The following is a 20246-nucleotide window of genomic DNA, read 5'->3' on the forward strand; positions in this document are numbered from 1 at the left end:
CGTCTGTGCAATTATATAGGCTAATCATAATCGAAAGCTTCATCGTCATTATCATCATCATCAACAACCATCAGAAACCACCGATGTTATGGGCAACACAGATTCTGTCATACTAGCTTGGTTAAGGTAGCACGTTTGTGTTTGGCCCCAGGAATAACAACCTCGGGCTCCTTTATCCCCTCCCTTTTCCACTACTGTCCATAAGGTACGATATAGCGATGATATAGTTTGGTATATGATCCAAGATTCCGTGACGCTATGAGCCTCGCAGGCTCCAAAATGGGAGTGTTATAATATGCGGCTCTGATGGGGGTTCGGAGAGAGAGCGCAGGCGCAGTCATCCGAGTTATGGTTGAAAACTAGCAGCTATGCCGCGCAGTGTAGGACCCAAGCTAAATGTGTCTGACAACAGCATTAGATGTGGATCCACTGAGGAGAACTGAGCAGTGGACAAATAAAACGGAACATCTGAAAAACAATTGCGAATTATTGTCTTCTCCGGATAACTTCCTCTTCAACCCTCGACGAACCGAGGCGACGATCATTCCTTCCCCGGGCATGCGAGAGAGATACCGTCACCACCAATGTTCCTCCTAGCCTCCGCCTGAGACGCCAGGGATTTACTCCTTGTCCGTTTGTTTTTAGTGACTATTAATAAAACAAGCAGAAACAATTAAGGGGCTTCATTATGATTTTGTTAGCATTTCACACTAGAAGACGTTTGAATAGCTTTTATCTAGGGACGTTGTGCTTGCAATTCTTGCTGTGGATTTTATGTGCCGTGAATGGAGAGGAACAACCGTTCAGCGTAGAGGTAAGAATGGGAACGGGGTACTGCTAGCTTTTTTCACTGGTGGTGACCATTCATTGTTATTTCAATTTAAAAAATAGAAACATCTTGTGTTTTATGCATAATAATTCCTAGTTACCAAGACAAATAGGATCATAATGCGTGTCAATTTATGCCTGGGGTTTGAATACGAACCGATATGAGCCCTCCATGCTTTAGGGATGGAGTTGAATTTAGCTTCAACAGTAGACCTCTTTGTGAGTGTTTACGAGGTGCGAACTAGAAAGGCTACAACAGTACTGTTCCATTCGGTCCACCTTTCCCTCACGCTATTACTCTTTTAGACGTGGAATGTGCCTATAGCCATATGTTAGGCAATTTTAGAAGCAAAGCATGCTTCTATGGTTCAATGGATGTTGTTAAATAAATCCACCTGATATATCTGGTCACTAACTTTGAACATTGATTGGAGTGGTATTATAATGAACTGAGATCTAATTTGTGATTATGTATCCTAATTCAAATATAACTTGTATTTTCATAACGTAGCACCATAGGCTATTGGCGCATTTGGTGATGCCATTACCTATACTGCAAGGATGGGAATTGGATTTGTGATGTCCCACACAACCCAAGACAAATGAGAATGGGATTTAGAGAACATTTATTTAAACTCCCCACTTTACAGATCAAGATCTTAATTTGATTTCCCTGTTGTAGGAGAAATGTCCTGCAATACAGGAAATGTTACATTTGTAGTATATTTGAGGTTTAAAAAGGCTTCTGAAGTTTGTAATTTCCACCTGAAATTTGAGACTTCATTTTCCCTTAAGAAAAATGTATCAACCCCAAAAATTATAATCCACATAATAATTCAGATTTTCAGTTGCTGCAGGATTATGTTCCTGCTGTAGCAAACAGGATACAATTATCATCCTACATCTGTAGCCTACATATCTAATTGTCAGAATGGTTCTCAACTATTTATCCATTGGTTTAACCGCTTGACACATTTGTCTGTAATATCTGGTGTTTCAAAATTTAACAAGGGAGTGCTTTGTGGATGCTGTAGCCTAATCATTTATTTCAACCTTATAACGTGATAATTAATTGTTATAACCGGTTTACAATAGGCTATAGGCCTACACAGCTTAGTTTATTTCTGATGTTACACAAATGTTTCTGCAAATAAAAAGAAATCAAATAAAAACAAAAACATAGACTTCTTTCAAAAGGTTCATGTCTCCCCATCCTGCACCGGGTACTCATAAAAAGTTCAAAATTATTACCCACTATCACTCAATATTCTGCCAAGTGGGCGGTGCCAGCTGAAGTTTGGCTCGCATTCCCTAAAATTAAAGGAGGGTGTGGTAAAGTCAAAGTCCGTGCCAAAAGTAGACTTTCTGCATAACATGTGTGCCAAAACTATAGAACATGTATAGAGTAAAATGTTAATAGTCAATTTTAGGGTGAGTGAACTAATGGCTCTGTCATTCCTTTGCAATTGAATGGACATAATCCCATTACCAAGCATTTACCCATATACTTACATATAGGATGAATTATATGATCTCTATGCATTTAGCATGTTAACACTGCTAATAGAAGGTTTATATCCACATGATTTGCAAGCCCAACATATACAAACCTGTGAAGATGAAAAACAGATGCTACAGGTCATGCAGTAATAGATGTCAAAGCCAACATGACAAGGGGGCTGCGGCCCTCCCTCTCCCCCACCTCATGACTGCATTCCAAATGGCACCCTACTCCCTACATAGGCCACCCCTCCCTATGGGCCCTGGTCGAAAGTGGTGCACTTTAAAGGGAATAGGGTGCCATTTAGGAAGCAGTCATGTCTTGGTGCACGGTCAAAAGCATAGCCAGGAGCCTGAAACTGAAGAACCTTGATCATTGTGATCTGGCTTCAGATCAGATCAGATGACTGAGAGCATATTGTAATGCAAATATGTTGAGCTTCCAGTCCCTTCTTTCTGCAGTCAATGCATGGAGAGAAGGCTAACAGATCAACTGCATTATAAAGCAGGAAGTGTTTGTCATTCCACAGCAAAATACATTTGTATGACCTTAAAAAGCTCAATAGGTATATTATTCTATTTGCTCTAAGATTAAACCTTTTCCTTTGTTGAAAATTCACAACACAATGAATGGGCATTGGAATAAAAGCTCATACAGTGTACAGTGTGTGGTGTTTAGTGTTACGCGAGGAAGTGAAAGAGAACCAGAATACTATGATTCATATCCCTAAATCCCTCTGATACTAAAAATAGTTGTTGGTTTGGAGTACTGTGGTGAATCTGTGTGGTTTGGCCAGTACAGGGTGGGTCTGGCAGCCTGTCTCTCCTGCAACTCTTTATACTCACAAACACACACACATATAGGTCACAGAGGACAATAAAAGATGACGGTTGACATAAACCTGCTGCTCTGTAATTGGTGGTCAGACTATTTTCAAGAGAAATCCTCACTGGCATTGGAGGAAAGTTTAATAATGGTCCCAACTTCCTGTATCTAGTTGGTTGTTAGTTGAGAGTCCTATAACCCCAGAGAGGCCTGAACTTGAACTTGCTTACTTCTTCTCCAATGCAGCAGGCATTGTACAGTATTTATTTTGCAGAGCATTTCTGAACATTTTCACTCTTTTGGTCCGTCTCCCACTCTGCTAAAAAGCAATTTCCCCCACATTAGTCTGCCCTTGTTATAATGGAAGAGAGAGAACCAAATGATGTCATTTATTTTATTATGGTTTCGTGTCTTTTCAAGTGGCATGTTTCCCATTGGATAATCAAAAATATGTGTGGAGGAGACATCATTAACGTTTGTGATGGACAAAGGAAGCCTTGGGTACTGTGTCTGTCAGTACAGCGACGTATCTAGTGGTACATTATTGTTATGCATGTAAACGAAACTAGAACTGTCGACACAAAGTAATTACAGTGAGACAATGGATTTTTAAGCTTATTTCCCTGTCTGTGTCTGGGACTGGTAAGGTAATAGACACGTATAAGAATCATTCCTCTGACTGTAGGCTACAGTACCACAGTGATGTTATCTGGGTTGTATTCACTAGGCACGAAACGGAAGCAAAAGGGCCAAAACGGGGCGGGACGACCTGAACTTGACCAATAACAAACGGTTGTTTTCATTTTCTGTTGCAAAGCGTTTTGCTACAGTGTCCAGTAATGAATATGACCGTGGTGGAGAGCGACTAAAAGGAATCAGAGTGTACTGATCCAACAAGCATACACGTCATTGCCTTACGTGAAACAACTTTACTACAAACTACTAGTAAGGTTCAACTAGTAAAGTTGAACTACTTTATGTTCAAGGTCTGTAGAGTAAATGGCAAAAAATCGAATTGCTGGCACGGTACTTGATATATTTTTGCCCTCTACTCTATGGTATATTTGTGTGTGTGTGTGTGTATATATACTGTATACATTGACAGAATCAAGTTCAAGGCAGCATTTCCATTCGCTCTCATTCAGCACTTGTTTCTTTACATTTTATGACTGTAGTCATACAAATAGACCCCATTTTTCCTGGAATTGAAGACGACATTATTCAATAACCACACCTGTAATAGTTACAGTCCCTCCGGTAAGTATTCAGACCCCTTGGCTTTTTCTACATTTTGTTAGGTTACAGACTTATTCTAAAATTGATTAAAAAACATGTTTTCCATCATCAATCTACACACAATACCCCATAATGACAAAGCAAAAACAGTCGTTTTTCCCCCGCTAATTTATTACAAATAAAAAACGGACATTTCACATTTACATAAGTATTCAGACCCTTTACTCAGTACTTTGTTCAAGTCCATTTGGCAGCAATTACAGCATTGAGTCTTCTTGGGTATGACGCTATAAGCTTGGCACACCTGTATTTGGGGAGTTTCTCCCATTCTTCTCTGCAGATCCTCTCAAGCTCTGCCAGGTTAGGTTGGGAGTGTTGCTGCACAGATATTTTCAGGTCTCTCCGGGGATGTTTGATCGGGTTCAAGTCTGTGCTCAGGCTGGGCCACTCAAGGACATTCAGAGACTTGTCCCGAAGCCACTCCTGTATTGTCTTGGCTGTATGCTTAGGATCGTTGTCCTGTTGGAAGGTGAACCTTCGCCCCAGTCTGAGGCGCTCTGGAGCAGGTTTTCATCAAGGATCTCTCTGTTGTTTGCTCCATTCATCTTTCCCTCGATCCTGACTAGTCTCCCAGTCCCTGCTGCTGAAAAACATTCCCACAGCATGATGCTGCCACCACCATGCTTCACCGGTTGGGATGGTGCCAGGTTTCCTCCAGACTTGACGCTTGGCATTCAGGCCAAAGAGTTCAATCTTGGTTTCATCAGACCAGAGAATCTTATTTCTCATGGTCTGAGAGTCTTTAGGTGCCTTTGGTCAAACTCCAAGTGGGCTGTCATGTGCCTTTTACTGAGGAGTGGCTTCCGTCTGGCCACTCTACCATAAAGGCCTGACTGGTGGAGTGCTGCAGAGATGGTTGTTCTTCTGGAAGGTTCTCCCATCTCCACAGAGGAACTCTAGAGCTCTGTCAGAGTGACCATCGGGTTCTTGGTCACCTCACTGACCAAGGCCCTTCTCCCCCGATTGTTCAGTTTGGACGGGCGGCCAGCTCTAGGAAGACTATTGGTGGTCCCAAACTTCTTCCATGTAAGAATGATGGAGGCCACTGTGTTCTTGGGGATTTAAATGCTGCAGAAAAGTTTTGGTACTCTTCTCCAGATCTGTGCCTCGACACAATCCTGTCTAGGAGCTCTACGGACAATTCCTTCCACCTCATGGCTTGGTTTTTGCTCTGACAACTGTGGGACCTTATATAGGCAGGTGTGTGTCTTTCCAAATCATATCCAATCAATTGAATTTACCACAGGTGGACTCCATCAAGTTGTAGAAACATCTTAAGGATGATCAATGGAAACAGGATGCACCTGAGCTCAATTTCGAGTCCCTTACCAAAGGGTCTGAATAAAGTATTTCTGTTTTTATTTTTTATACATTTCTAAACATTTCTAAATACCTGTTTAAGCTTTGTTATTATGGGGTATTGTGTGTAGATTGCTGAGGATTGTTCTTTTTGTTTTTTATCCATTTTAGAATAAGGCTGTAACATAACAAAATGTGGAAAAAGTCAAGGGGTATTTTCCGAAGGCACTTTATGCTTACAGACGTACACTGAGGCAATATAACCTTGTGAGCCCACTATCTGGCACTCCACATCTAGCACACAGTGAAGGTTTCCCCCAGCGGAGAAGCAGGTGTAAAACTGTTGCATGATTAGTCACAAAGGGTTTGAATTACACCAAGACATTAAACACAGAAATCACCCCAGAGAGAGAATATAATATAGAGATGAAGTATACCTACTGTATCTATACTGTACTATTTCTGATAGAAATAAACTATGAAATCAACAATGACCGTACACCTCAATACAATACCAAGTGTCTTTGAATACAACGCAATAATAAGCACAAACAGTTAGCTAGCTATTCCAATCTCAGTCCCAAATGCTAAATATCTAGCATGGGGTATGATGTGTTGTCACTAGGACTCACAACATAGGCACAAGTGTAACGACAGAGCCCATTCCTAACATGACTCATGTTACCAGTTGGCATACCCTGCCTGGGAGGCCTGGCTGACTGAATAATTGAAAGCGGGTGGTGTGTGTGTGGTGTGTGTCTCTGTGTGTGTGTCTCGTACTGCCAGCGGCCAACAGTGTTATGATGACTCCATGGTGGGACCGAGGCCAATGCTGAGGTCTGTACTAATGGCTGCTCAATGGTCAGGGCAGGGGCTGCTTGGTTTGTGTTTATTTGTCCAGTCCCATCACCACACCTCTCTCTCTCTCTCTCTCTCTCTCTCTCTCTCTCTCTCTCTCTCTCTCTCTCTCTCTCTCTCTCTCTCTCTCTCTCTCTCTCTCTCTCTGCCAGCCCCCCTTGCTCTCTCTCTGTCCCCCCCACCTCTCTCTACTTCCTGCTCAAACCTTTCTCTCTTTCATTATTCTCACTTCCATTATCTATCATCCTCTCTACTGCTCATACACGCTGCATCTCTCTGAGACTTCATAGGCATACATTGATCGAGGTTGTGGTTAGTAGCAGTTCTGTGAGCTATTAAATCTTTAATGAAACTGAAGTGTCCAGTGTTAGTTAGGGTAGAGTCACACTGTCACAGGCGAAGCTGTCTGTAGTCGTCACCAGCAGTAGGCCTGTCGTGTGTTTTCAGTACTATCCATTGTCGTGGGAACATGTCACTGGGAGACAGAGCCATTACGCCACAGATAGAACAAGGCGCCAGATGTTTCACCGGATGTATAAATCTGAAGCATCCGGTTGGAATTTCCACTCCCGACCAAATATGGTGATGAGAGGAAGCCCAGGTGCCGGCAGTGGGAGAGTATGTAGTGAGATGGAACTGGGCTGACATTCTGCACATTTTGGCATCTAAGAAAAGCCTGATCTCAATACAGTTTCCTGTTCCCAAAACTAGAATCTCTTACAAACAGAGAGCACTAAGTTTTGTAACTTTACCCTTTGCCAAAGTTTAAAAAAGTTGTTTACAAGGAGAGCAAGGGTGGATTGAGTTATCACACACGTGCACTTCACAGAGTAGGCGTTCCCTAGTGGAAATATGCAAATACATAATAGAACGCGCCAATAGGATCTCGCTAGCTCGTGCTTGGCTCTGCCCACCTCCTTGTTATGCCCACTATCATTTGCTCCCGTTGAAAACGACACAGATTAACTAGTTATAAAATATCTTTGATTACGCTGTTAGTTTGTTCTCTTTCTTGATTACACTATCATTTACTTAATAGTAGTTGGATTTGTGTGTCTACATTTAAAAAAAGAACAAAGCCTAGAATTTCAGAAGTGATCAGAGCGCTCTGTTCAGTCCAGGACGTAAACATTTAGTCACTATTTCAGAATGTCCACTTTCAAAGAGGAACAGGAAATAATCATTAGTATTGCTAGTATCATGACCACATTGTGCTATTTGTTGACATTTGTCCTAATAGGGCTACAGCCTAAGTACACGGAGTAGCGATCTCTTCAATGGGTGGCTGGTGGGTCAGGCTGTGCTGCCTTGGCGACCCTGGGTAAGGTTGGCACTACTTGCTGGTGGGTCAGCCTGTGTTGCCTTGGCGACCCTGGGTAAGGTTGGCACTACTTGCTGGTGGGTCAGGCTGTGCTGCCTTGGCGACCCTGGGTAAGGTTGGCACTACTTGCTGGTGGGTCAGGCTGTGTTGCCTTGGCGACCCTGGGTAAGGTTGGCACTACTTGCTGGTGGGTCAGGCTGTGTTGCCTTGGCGACCCTGGGTAAGGTTGGCACTACTTGCTGGTGGGTCAGGCTGTGTTGCCTTGGCGACCCTGGGTAAGGTTGGCACTACTTGCTGGTCGGTTGGCGTGTGTCCTACTGGATTATTCAAGCAGGCCGAGGCGAGGGTGAGAAATCGAGGAGCAGAGAGGTGACGTCAGCTACCCCAAGAGGCCGGTGTCATGTTCTGAATTGTCATTTGTTAAAAGGCAGTCTGCATGAGAATATCTGTTTACGATCTAAAGACGGGTCACAGCCACACGGCAAGCAAATCATCATCTCTCCTAGAGTCACACTATTGTTATTTTACTGCTACTTTTTCATTATTTGTTACTTTTATTTCTTATTCTTATTTTTTTTTGGGGGGGGGGTATTTTATAATTATCATTTTTTTGAAACTGCATTGTTGGTTAAGGGCTTGTAAGTAAGCATTTCACTGTAAGATCTACACCTGTTGTATTCGGAGCATGTGACAAATAGGATTTGATTTGATTTGATATACCAGCCATGTGCACCACTGTTTGTTGACAGCCACTGTCCCAGAAGCGTGTTGCTATGGCTACCTCCTCTTCTTGGAAGTGTGTGTCTCTTCTCTAATGAAGTATTCCCACTGCCTTAAAGGTTAGCCTTTGATTTCCTGGCCAGGCTAATTAGTGAGCCTGCATGATGTAGCGCTAGCTCGTTATCTAGCGATCCACTGACACTACCCAGCTGGGACAGGCACAGGAAGTTCATATGAGTTCACCACTGAGGTGACCAACACACAGACACTGACAGAGGAGCTACTGAGGTGACCAACACACAGACACTGACAGAGGAACTACTGAGGTGACCAACACACAGACACTGACAGAGGAGCTACTGAGGTGACCAACACACAGACACTGACAGAGGAACTACTGAGGTGACCAACACACAGACACTGACAGAGGAGCTGCTGAGGTGACCAACACACAGACACTGACAGAGGAACTACTGAGGTGACCAACACACAGACACTGACAGAGGAACTACTGAGGTGACCAACACACAGACACTGACAGAGGAGCTGCTGAGGTGACCAACACACAGACACTGACAGAGGAGCTACTGAGGTGACCAACACACAGACACTGACAGAGGAACTACTGAGGTGACCAACACACAGACACTGACAGAGGAGCTACTGAGGTGACCAACACACAGACACTGACAGAGGAGCTACTGAGGTGACCAACACACAGACACTGACAGAGGAGCTACTGAGGTGACCAACACACAGACACTGACAGAGGAACTACTGAGGTGACCAACACACAGACACTGACAGAGGAACTACTGAGGTGACCAACACACAGACACTGACAGAGGAACTACTGAGGTGACCAACACACAGACACTGACAGAGGAGCTACTGAGGTGACCAACACACAGACACTGACAGAGGAGCTACTGAGGTGACCAACACACAGACACTGACAGAGGAGCTACTGTAGTTCATTTTCATATTATACATTATTGTCTGTCACTAACTACCTGTAGCTAGGTGTATGTTGTCATTGTGTGTAGTTTGTGATGAATCTGTGTATAAGTGTAATCTCTGATTGGTACATGTTCTTTGTGTGACACTTTTAGGTTGCTCTTTTGTGCAGTTTTGTGACCTTTGAAAGAGTCCAAGTCATGTTGAGGTGATCCACAATGACAGAAGGCCAAGAGTTGCCCATTCCGATTCTATTGAACACAGTTGTTTGGGCCTACAAGCTTGATCATTATCGAGTTAGGAAGAGGAGGACAGGGAGAGAAATACTAGTATATTGAGTGGGAGCCTGTCTGACATGAAAAGCCAAACGCCTGTGCTTTAGTCCTGAACCCTTACATAGACAACGGTGCCAGGACACCAGATCAAGGGGAGAATGAATACTGTATATCAATGAGAAAGCGAAAGAGAGTGTCCACACTAGAGACACGCGTGTAACACTCATCATTTGCTCTCTCTGCATCTGCTCGTGCTCTTGCAAGATTCAAATAGTTGAAGTGGTGTCATAGCGTGACACGGACAGCCGTAAGTCACAGGCTGACAGACGAGAGACATGACTGGACGACTGTACAAAGGAACACTAAATGACTGACGGTGGGCTCCCGTATATCCAACCGTCTCCCCTCTCGCCACCCTCCATCCCCCTCCTTTTCCCTTCTAATGCTAAAGGGTTATGTGATTGTCATCGTTATTGTCCCACAGGGAGACGGGCAAACCACGACAGAGCTGATCCCTCTAAATCAATCTGTCTATGTTGATGGATCTGGCAGATGGCTGTAGAATGTAGCTGGTTTGATGGCTGGTTTGACAGGAACACAAGCTTTACGTGTACACATTTTACTTCCCTGATCTTTGTCCCAAATGGCACCCTAAGCACTGTACTCTTAGAAAGAAAGGTGGAATCTAGAATAGAGGTCGACCGATTAATCGGAATGGCCGATTAATTAGGGCCAATTTCAAGTTTTCATAACAATCGGTAATCGGCATTTTTGGACACCGATTATGGCCGATTATATTGCAATCCACGAGGAGACTGACCACCTGTTACGCGAGTGCAGGCAGCAAGGAGCCATGGTAAGGTGCTAGCTAGCATTAAACTTCTCTTATAAAAAACAATCAATCTTAACATAATCACTAGTTAACTACAAATGGTTGATGATATCACTTGTTTAACTAGCTTGTCCTGCGTTGCATATAATCAATGTGGTGTCTGAAATTGTGTCACTTCTCTTGCGTTCAGTGTAAGCAGAGTCAGGGTATATGCAGCAGTTTGGGCCGCCTGGCTCGTTGCGAACTGTGTGAAGACCACTTCTTCCTAACAAAGACCGTAAATAATTTGCCAGAATTTTACATAATTATGACATAATATTGAAGGTTTTGCAATGTAACAGCAATATTTACACCTACGGTTGCCACCTGTTTGATAAAATACGGAACAGTTCCGTATTTCACTGAAATAATAAATGTTTTTTTTCCCGAAATGATAGTTATTAATGACCTAAGGCTTGTATTTCTGTGTGTTTATTATGTTATCATTAAGTCTATGATTTGATATTTGATAGAGCAGTCTGACTGAGCGGTGGTAGGCAGCAGCAAGCTCGTAAGCATTTATTCAAACAGCACTTTCCTGCGTTTGCCAGCAGCTTTTCGCAATGCTTGAAGCACAGCGCTATTTATGAGCAAGCCTGGCAACTCCCGAGATTAGGCTGGCAATACTAAAGTGCCTATAAGAACATCCAATAGTCAAAGGTCTATGAAATACAAATGGTTTAGAGAGAAATATCCTATACTTCCTATAATAACTACAACCTAAAACTTCTTACCTGGGAATATTGAAGACTCGTGTTAAAAGGAACCACCAGCTTTCATATGTTCTCATGTTCTGAGCAAGGAACTGAAACGTTAGCTTTTTTACATGGCACATATTGCACTTTTACTTTCTTCTCTAACACTGTGTTTTTGCATTATTTAAATAAAATTGAACATGTTTCATAATTTATTTGAGACTAAATTGATTTTATTTATGTATTATATTAAGTTAAAATGAAAGTGTTCATTGTTCATTCAGTATTGTTGTAATTGTCATTATTACAAATACATATATATATAAATCGGCCGATTAATCGGTATCGGCTTTTTTGGTCCTCCAATAATCGGTATCGGTATCGCCGTTGAAAAATCATAATCGGCAGACCTCTAATCTGGAACCTAAAAGGGTTCTTCAGCTGTCCCTATAGGAGAACCCTTTGAAGAACCCTTTTTGGTTCCAGGTAGAACTATTTTTGTTCCAGGTAGAACCATTTACACAGAGGGTTCTACATGGAACCCAAAAGGCTTTTACAGGGAACTAAAAGGAGTTCTCCTATGGGGACAGTCGAAGAACAGTTTTTGAACCCTTTTTTCTAAGAGGCCCCTATGGGCCCTGGTCAAAGTTAGTGCACTAAATAGGGAACATGGTGTCATTTGGGACGCAAGCCTTGACTTCTGGCAAGATTTTTAAATAGGTTAATACTTAAGTAGCCTAATTAGGCTATCCTAGCCTAATTCAAAGACACAACTATCATAATGGAAATTGTTGTTTTTGTTGACAATGTGTTACTGTAATCCCTTGGGCTATATCATAATTGTGACTGTGAGCCCCAGTTTTCTAAAATACTAATTCAGCTTTCTGCAACACTTGTGCTTTTAGATAAGAAAGTTTGTTCTCATAGCCTGAAAGCACATTTTTCACAGTGCTAACGGCCTAGACTACACTTTAATTAGCTTCTGAACTGTGTTAGGGGACTTGATTTCATCCCAAAAGACATACTATTCCCTATTTAGTACACTACTTTTGACCAGGGCCCTATGGGTGCTGGTCAAAAGTAGTGCACAAAATCGGGAATAGAGTATAGAGTCATTTAGAGTCATTTGGGATGTAGATGCCTCACAATATATACAACTCCAACCCAGATGTTTGTTGTTTTGGTTTATTTATAGCTTTTACATTTGACATAATACTCCTCCACACAGAACACATTCTTCTGGAACAGCACATCGACAGTGGTACAACGTCATTTTTCAAATTCAAAGCGATTCCCTGCTTTTAACTGTGCTGAGCATTGAAATATATGTACATTTTAATTCCTAGCAAAACAATTGAGCCCCATTTGACTCACAGGAAACAATGTGATAACGCTTTTGAATAGTGGTGGCGTTGTTTACCTAATGTCTAAACGGTGCACTTTTCATCCTAATTTCTGTTATACCCCCCGAAGCACCAGAAAAGTGCTGGGACAGCACAATCATAGATAGTCTTTTACTGTAATAGCTTCCATGTCGTCCAGGAGCTGTGGTCGAAGGGCAGAGAGAGAGAGAGAGAGAGAGAGAGAGAGAGAGAGAGCGGGAGGGGGGGGAGGTGAAAGAAAGAAAGAAAGAGCGATAGGGAGACGGAGAGGGGGAGAGAAATAGGGATTAAGAGGGAGAGAGATATACAGAAGAAAAAGGACAGAGATAGAGAAAGAGAGATCCTCTATAGTACATTTCTCAGGGCCTGCAGATCCCTCATGTGTTTTTCTACAAGTTTACAGTGATGGATCAATCCTTGTCTCATGAGTGTATAATCTGCTGATTATCAAGTGTTCCTGAAAGCTGAGGGTTGTGGCTTTCCAATACACTAGCAAGTTATAAAATACAACGTTCACTGAACTCGATGATCAGTCTATTTGCGTAGTTTTCCTTATTGGGTATTGTACAGTACAGTGTGTCTGTTTCTGTGTATTTATAGGTGGTGTCTAGTGTCATTACCTGACTAGTTCACTAGGAATCACACTGGACTGTATCTAGCCTCTGTCCGCCCCAGGGGCCGTTTCAGCCCTGAGAATAACTGACACACGCCGTATGTGTTATCATCCCCTCGCATAGAGAGGGAAAGATGGAGAGAATAGGCGAGGTAAAAGATGAGGAGAGAAAGGCTCAAAGGACAGATGGAGAAGAGCGAGAGAGAGAGACACTTTAACAGCTCGCTGTATTTTAACCCTTGCATGGACAAATAAGAACATTACAGAAAATATCAAAAGAAAGAAAGAAAGAGGTTGTTTAAATAAAACAACATCTCCCTCTCCTCCATGCTTTTATGGGTCCTGGTCAAAAGGAGTGCAGTTAATAGGGAATATAGAATAGAGTGACATTTGGGACTCTATCCAGCAGGAAGAACACAGAGAGGTGATGAGGTGACGAGGTGCAGGGATGTGGAAGGACTGATGACATGTCTAGTTCACACTGAATCCTATCCTGAAAGGCTCCCTGTGTGTGTGTGTGTGTGTGTGTGTGTGTGTGTGTGTGTGTGTGTGTGTGTGTGTGTGTGTGTGTGTGTGTGTGTGTGTGTGTGTGTGTGTGTGTGTGTGTGTGTGTGTGTGTGTGTGTGTGTGTGTGTGTGTGTGTGTGTGTGTGTGTGTGTGTGTGTGTGTGTGTGTGTGTGTGTATGCAAGGGTGTGTGTGATTCAGGAGGAGCAGTGGGGCAGAATAAGCCCTCTCAACAGTTCAATGTCTGATGTAGTGAGTGCTCTGTGGAACGTAAACTAGCCTGCATACTTCACACTGTATTACAGATCACTACCGTCCTGAAGCATGGAGCAGTTGGCATTATCCCTCATGTTAGGTCTGGATCGAATAGAACAATATCATCGTGTGTGAGTCTTGCTACGGTCAGTAGTGGGTTGATGCAGGTTGAGAATGAATGTGAGGAGGATGACAATTGCTGGAGATCTGTCTCATTATCTGCCGCTCTTCGCTGGTCTCTCTGTCTTTCTGAATGTAAGTGTGGCGTTTGCATACGGTACAGTAGTAGTCTATGTGCTTTCCTGTGATGAATCAGAGCAATCACAAGGCTTTAACCTAGTCTTTGCTCTATTCCCCTGGCTCCTCTCCTCGTCTCTCCTCTTCTCACACCATTTCTCCACACAGCAGTTTGACACCTGCCATGTAGAAGACAGTCAAGTGACAAACTGTCACTGCCACTGTGTGTGGGACTCTCTTTACTTCACTCCCTACCCAGAGTCTTTTGGGATCAGGAAGTCAGTGCATCAAGGATCAGTCAACCTCCTGTACTGTTACGTGCCAATCACTATATCTGATTGAAATATGGGATGTCAATTTAGACGTCATACTGTAATACTACAATAGCTGTCTCCTTGGGTTTTTCTGCTGCGATGGCAGTATTTTCACATTTGCCCTCAATATACGAATATTGGACACGTTTCACACATGCCTGTATGTCAGGTTGTTTCCTTTCTACCACTAGGCCTGTCTGTGTTCCACTGTAGCCTGTTGGTTGTGTTGGTCGTACAAGAGTCTGTGTGAACACATTGCTGGAGTAATGAGACTCTCTGTTGGTGAGACTCTAATCCAAGCCTTTCTCTGTGCAGCTATCTTTCTCTCCCTCTCGATATCTCTCTCTCTCTCCCTCTCTCTTTCTCTCTGTGTCTTCCCCTCCCCCTCTCTCTGAGTGGAGTGGATATGGATTTGAGCTCCAGTATGTGTGAGATTGTGTTTTACTCCCAGGCAGGAGAGAAGATGAGAGGCGCAGGTCTTTTTCATGTGTAATGCAGTAATGCAGCCCCATAATAGCTCTGTAGGGAGGTGTGTGTTTATGCTCTGGTTATTCCCTGCTTCCAGCTCAGTGCTGTTGGCTTACTACTCTATGACTGTCCCAAATACACCTATTCCCTCTATTCTGCACTGCTTTTGACCAAGGCCCTCTCCTCTCCTCTCCTCTCCTCTCCTCTCCTCTCCTCTCCTCTCCTCTCCTCTCCTCTCCTCTCCTCGCCTCGCCTCGCCTCGCCTCGCCTCGCCTCGCCTCGCCTCTCCTCTCCTCGCCTCTCATCTCCTCTCTTCTCATCTCCTCTCTTCTCCTCCCTTGGTATAGCGATCTCCGGTTTTATTGGGTGCCCTGAAAGCTCCATTACATCAGAGTGCTTTCTGACAAGCAGACGATGTGATAATAGATAACATTCCCACGCTGAAAGGTCATCAGAGGATCTCTCTTTCTGTCTCTCTGCCTGTCTCCTCACTAACACTGTGGCTAGAGGCTGCTGTCTGGCTGCTGAAATCCTCCTGCCTGGATGGACACTTGACATTTTTAGCATGGGCACTTTTTGGAAATAATTTAAAGTGCCAACAACTACCAAAATTGAAAATGGCATTGCTTCCTCAACTAAGAGTTTTTTACATGCAGGGTTATGGTTGAATTTATAGTATATTACTTTTTCACTTTAATCATATTTGATGGCAGTGGTGGAAAAAGTACCCAATTGTCATACTTGAGTAAAGGTTAAGATACCTTAAAGAAAATGACTCAAGTATAAGTGAGTCACCCAGTAAAATATAAAAGTCTAAAAGTATTTAGTTTTAAATATATTTAAGTATCAAAAGTAAATGTAATTGCTAAAATATACTTAAGTGTCAAAAGTAAAATCATAAAACATTTCAAATTCCTTATATTAAGCAAACCAGACAGTACGATTTTCTTGTTTTTTAAATTTACAGATAGCCAGGGGAACACTCCAACACTCAGACATAATTTACAAACAAAGTAAATCAGAGGCAGTAGGGATGACCAGGGAGGTTCTCCTGATAAGTGCGTGAGTTGGACCATTTTTCTGTCCTGCTAAGCATTCGTAATGTAACCAATACTTTTGGGTGTCAGGGAAAATGTATGGAGTAAAAAGTACATAATTGTCTTTAGGATTGTAGTGGAGTAAAACTAAAAGTTTTCAGAAATATGAATAGTAAAGTACAGATACCCCAAAAAACTACTTCAGTAGTACTTTAAAGTATTTTTACTTAAGTACATTACACCACTGTTTCATGGTTGTGTGGGTTTCAATGCCTCTTATAAAGTACTATACGTAAAGCCTACCTTATTGGAATTGTACATTATTTGACCCATATTGACCATTTGCTGATAACTCACCTCTGTGTCCTTTCTCTCTCTCTCTCCCCCCTCCTTCCCCCTCTCCCCCCTTCAGACATGGCTCCAGAGGTATGGCTACCTTCCCCCAACAGACCCCAGGATGTCGGTCCTGCGGACGGCCCAGACCATGCAGTCTGCTATCGCTGCCATGCAGCGTCTCTATGGCCTCAACGTCACAGGATCGCTGGACAGGAACACTATAGAGTGAGTCTCACCACTTTGCATGTTGTAGGGCATCGGTGTGAGAAAGACGATGAACATAATTATTCATCTTGATCACAGAATGAGTAGTTATTTGGGATGCAAGGTGCTTTCTAAATCATTCATTCTCTGCAGTACAACTTCATTGTAGGTTGATGAACGTCCCTAAACGTCCAATAAAAAGTCACAGACCTTTATAAACATACCTGTAATGCTGCTCTGATTCGCTGCTTGACATTCCGGAAGGGAAGAGAACAGACAGGAGCGTTTCCCAGACAGAGAGTTAGCATCACACAGGTTAAGTGTCCCGTTTTAATGTGATCAAAGGGCTCTTTTACAACAGATACACCTACACCAGCAGATCAAAGTCAGGGTAAATGCCACAGTATTACTCTGAACCTAGAAGCCTAGAAAAGGGAATGACAGCTTCAGTCTTCCTGTCTGCCTGTCTGTCTCTCTGCTGCTCGTTGAACCAATCAACATGTGTAAGAGTCCCTAGGGTTGCATCCCAAACGGCACCCTGTTCCCTATATAGTGCACTACTCTTCTCCAGGGCTCATAGGGCTCTGGTTAAAAGTAGTGCACTAGTAGGGAATAGGGTGCCATTTGGGATGCACTAAAGGAGTCTAAGAAGCTGCAGTTTGGTTGTGTTAAAAGGATTAGAGAAACAAGTACCTTTTTTGCTGCTGAGATCAATTGTATGATGTGTGTATCAAATCAGTTACAATAATGTGGTGGAATTTGTGATGACTAACCTGCATGCTAAAGTCTAATTTTCTGTTTCTTTGTGCTTCGTATAATGATGTTAGCGATTACACAGTAAGGTGAGGCATATATCTTATTATGTCTATTTCTTTGCAGATGTGTGTGTGTTCACGAGCGTGTTTGTGTGTGTGTGTGACTTTGTGATAACTAGTATGTCTGTATTGGAAGTAATGACAGGATTACATTACATGGTTTGTTCAGCCAAGGCCAAGCATACATCCTGTTTTGACTAATGGTGTTCTCTGTTCTTCCTAGCTGGATGAAGAAACCCCGATGTGGTGTACCAGACCAGCTAGGAGGGGCGTCCAAATTCAGTGTCCGGAAAAAGCGGTACGCCCTAACGGGGCAGAAGTGGCAGCATAAACATATCACATACAGGTGAGTTGATTGGTTGCTTGGTTGCTTGGTGATTGGTTGGTTGGTGATTGGTTGGTTGGTGGTTGGTTGGTTGGTTGGTTGGTTGGTTGGTTGGTTGGTTGGTTGGTTTGTTATTAGTTGGTTGGTTGGTAGCATAAACATATCACATACAGGTGAGTTGATTGGTTGGTTGGTTGGATGGTTGGTTGGTTGGTGATTGGTTGATTAGGGATTTATTTTTGGTTAAAACAATTCATACAGTACTTTAAAACATGGGCTTTACTCTATGGGTCTGACATGTGCCTGAGGATGTGTCTAGGCTACATGTCTGTGTTCATGAGTCTAGATAAGAATGTCTTACTAGGTGAAGACATGTGACAACCTCTCAGCTAGGCTATATCTGAAAGGTCCTGTGTGGCCCAGTTGTTAAGATCGCGGCTCTAACAACACTAAGGTCATTGGGTTCAATACCTGCAAGGATCACATACTAAAAAGGGTTTCACTTGTTTTACTGTAAGTCGCGTTGGATTAAAAGCGACAGTTAAGTTACATGCACTGTATTATATTGTCGCTGTCTGATGAAACTTCTCAGGAAATGTTTTAAAACCGCCTTATTTTCCCATTAATGAACGTACAATTACGAAACGTCAAAAGCTATTTCGAATACAATATCTTGGGCCTAGAGTACTCGTACAGTATATTGAGTACATTGCTTTCAAAACATGTACAAAAATAAATACATTTGAGTTACATTTTTCATCAGACAGTGACTATACAGTATATTATATTATACAGTGCATTCGGAAAGTATTCAGACCCTTAGACTTTTTCCAAATGTTGTTACATTACAGCCTTATTTTAGAATTGATAAAATAAAAACAAAACCTCATTAATCTACGAACAATAATCCATAATGACAAAGAGAAAACAGTTTTTTAGAAATGTTTGCACACTTATTAAAAATTAAACAGAAATACCTTATTTACATAAATATTCAAATCCTTTGCTATGAGACTCGGAATTGAGCTCAGGTGCGTCCTGTTTCCATTGATCATCCTTGAGATGTTTCTACAACTTGAGTGAGGTGACCAAGATCCCGATCGTCACTTTGACAGAGTTCCAGAGTTCCTCTGTGGAGATGGGAGAACCTTCCAGAAGGACAACCATCTCTGCAGCACTCCACCAATCAGGCCTTTATGGTAGAGTGGCCAGACGGAAGCCACTCCTCAGTAAAAGGCACATGACAGCCCACTTGGAGTTTGCCAAAAGGCATCTAAAGACTCTCAGACCATGAGAAATAAGATTCTCTGGTCTGATGAAACCAAGATTGAACTCTTTGGCCTGAATGCCAAAACAACCCTGAGCACACAGCCAAGACAAGGCAGGAGTGGATTTGGGATAATTGTCTGAATGTCTTTGAGTGGCCCAGCCAGAGCCCAGACTTGAACCCGAACAAACATCTCTGGAGAGACCTGAAAATAGCTGTACAGCGATGCTCCCCATCCAACCTGACAGAGCTTGAGAGGATCTGCAGAGAAGAATGGGAGAAACTCCCCAAATACAGGTGTGCCAAGCTTGTAGCGTCATACCCAAGAAGACTTGAGACTGTAATCAATGCCAAAGGGGCTTCAACAAAGTACAGAGTAAAGGGTCTGAATACTTATGTAAATGTGATATTTCAGTTTTTTGGTTTTTATACATTTGCAAAAAAATCTAAAAACCTGCTTTTGCTTTGTCATTATTGTCACGCCCTGGCCATAGAGAGGCTTTTATTCTCTATTTTGGTTAGGCCAGGGTGTGACTAGGGTGGGCATTCTAGTTTCTTTATTTCTATGTTTTCTGTTTCTATGTTTTGGCCGGGTATGGTTCTCAATCAGGGACAGCTGTCTATCGTTGTCTCTGATTGGGAATCATACTTAGGCAGCCTGTTTTTCCACCTTAGTTGTGGGTAGTTGTCTTTGTTAGTGGCCTGTATAGCCGAAGTAAGCTTCACGGTCGTTTCCTTATTCTTTGTTTTGTTGGCGACATGTATAAATGAAAAGAGATGTACGCTCACCATGCTTCACCTTGGTCCGGTCATTTCCACCCTGACGACGATCGTGACAATTATGGGATATTGTGTGTAGATTGATGAGAAACAAAAACAATTAAATCAATTTTAGAATAAGGCTGTAACGTAACAAAATTTGGAAAAAGTCAAGGGGTCTGACTACTTTCAGAATGTACTGTATATATAGAAAAAGAACCCCAGAACCACAGTTGAGTTTTCCCCTAGCTACTAGCTATACATCTCCTGCGGGAACAAGTCC

At 42.6% G+C, this 20246-nt stretch overlaps 1 protein-coding gene across 4 annotated transcripts in view; it reads left to right on the forward strand.

Moving 5' to 3' along the window:
- Positions 1 to 321: 321 nt before the first annotated feature.
- LOC139583714 (matrix metalloproteinase-16-like) overlaps positions 322 to 20246 on the forward strand; it is a 74230-nt gene continuing 54305 nt past the window's right edge. For 2 of the 4 annotated variants that reach the window (XM_071415087.1, XM_071415088.1), the window contains exons 1-4: positions 322 to 814; positions 16670 to 16818; positions 17625 to 17639; positions 17836 to 17958. In XM_071415087.1, coding sequence (XP_071271188.1) covers positions 689 to 814; positions 16670 to 16818; positions 17625 to 17639; positions 17836 to 17958 — 413 coding nt within the window. In that variant the 5' untranslated portion in view covers positions 322 to 688. The remainder of the gene's footprint in view (positions 815 to 16669; positions 16819 to 17624; positions 17640 to 17835; positions 17959 to 20246) is intronic. The other 2 variants (XM_071415089.1, XM_071415090.1) reach the window with 1 other exon arrangement.

This window comes from Salvelinus alpinus, chromosome 8, assembly GCF_045679555.1.
Source record: "Salvelinus alpinus chromosome 8, SLU_Salpinus.1, whole genome shotgun sequence".
Classification (NCBI taxonomy): Eukaryota; Metazoa; Chordata; class Actinopteri; order Salmoniformes; family Salmonidae; genus Salvelinus; species Salvelinus alpinus.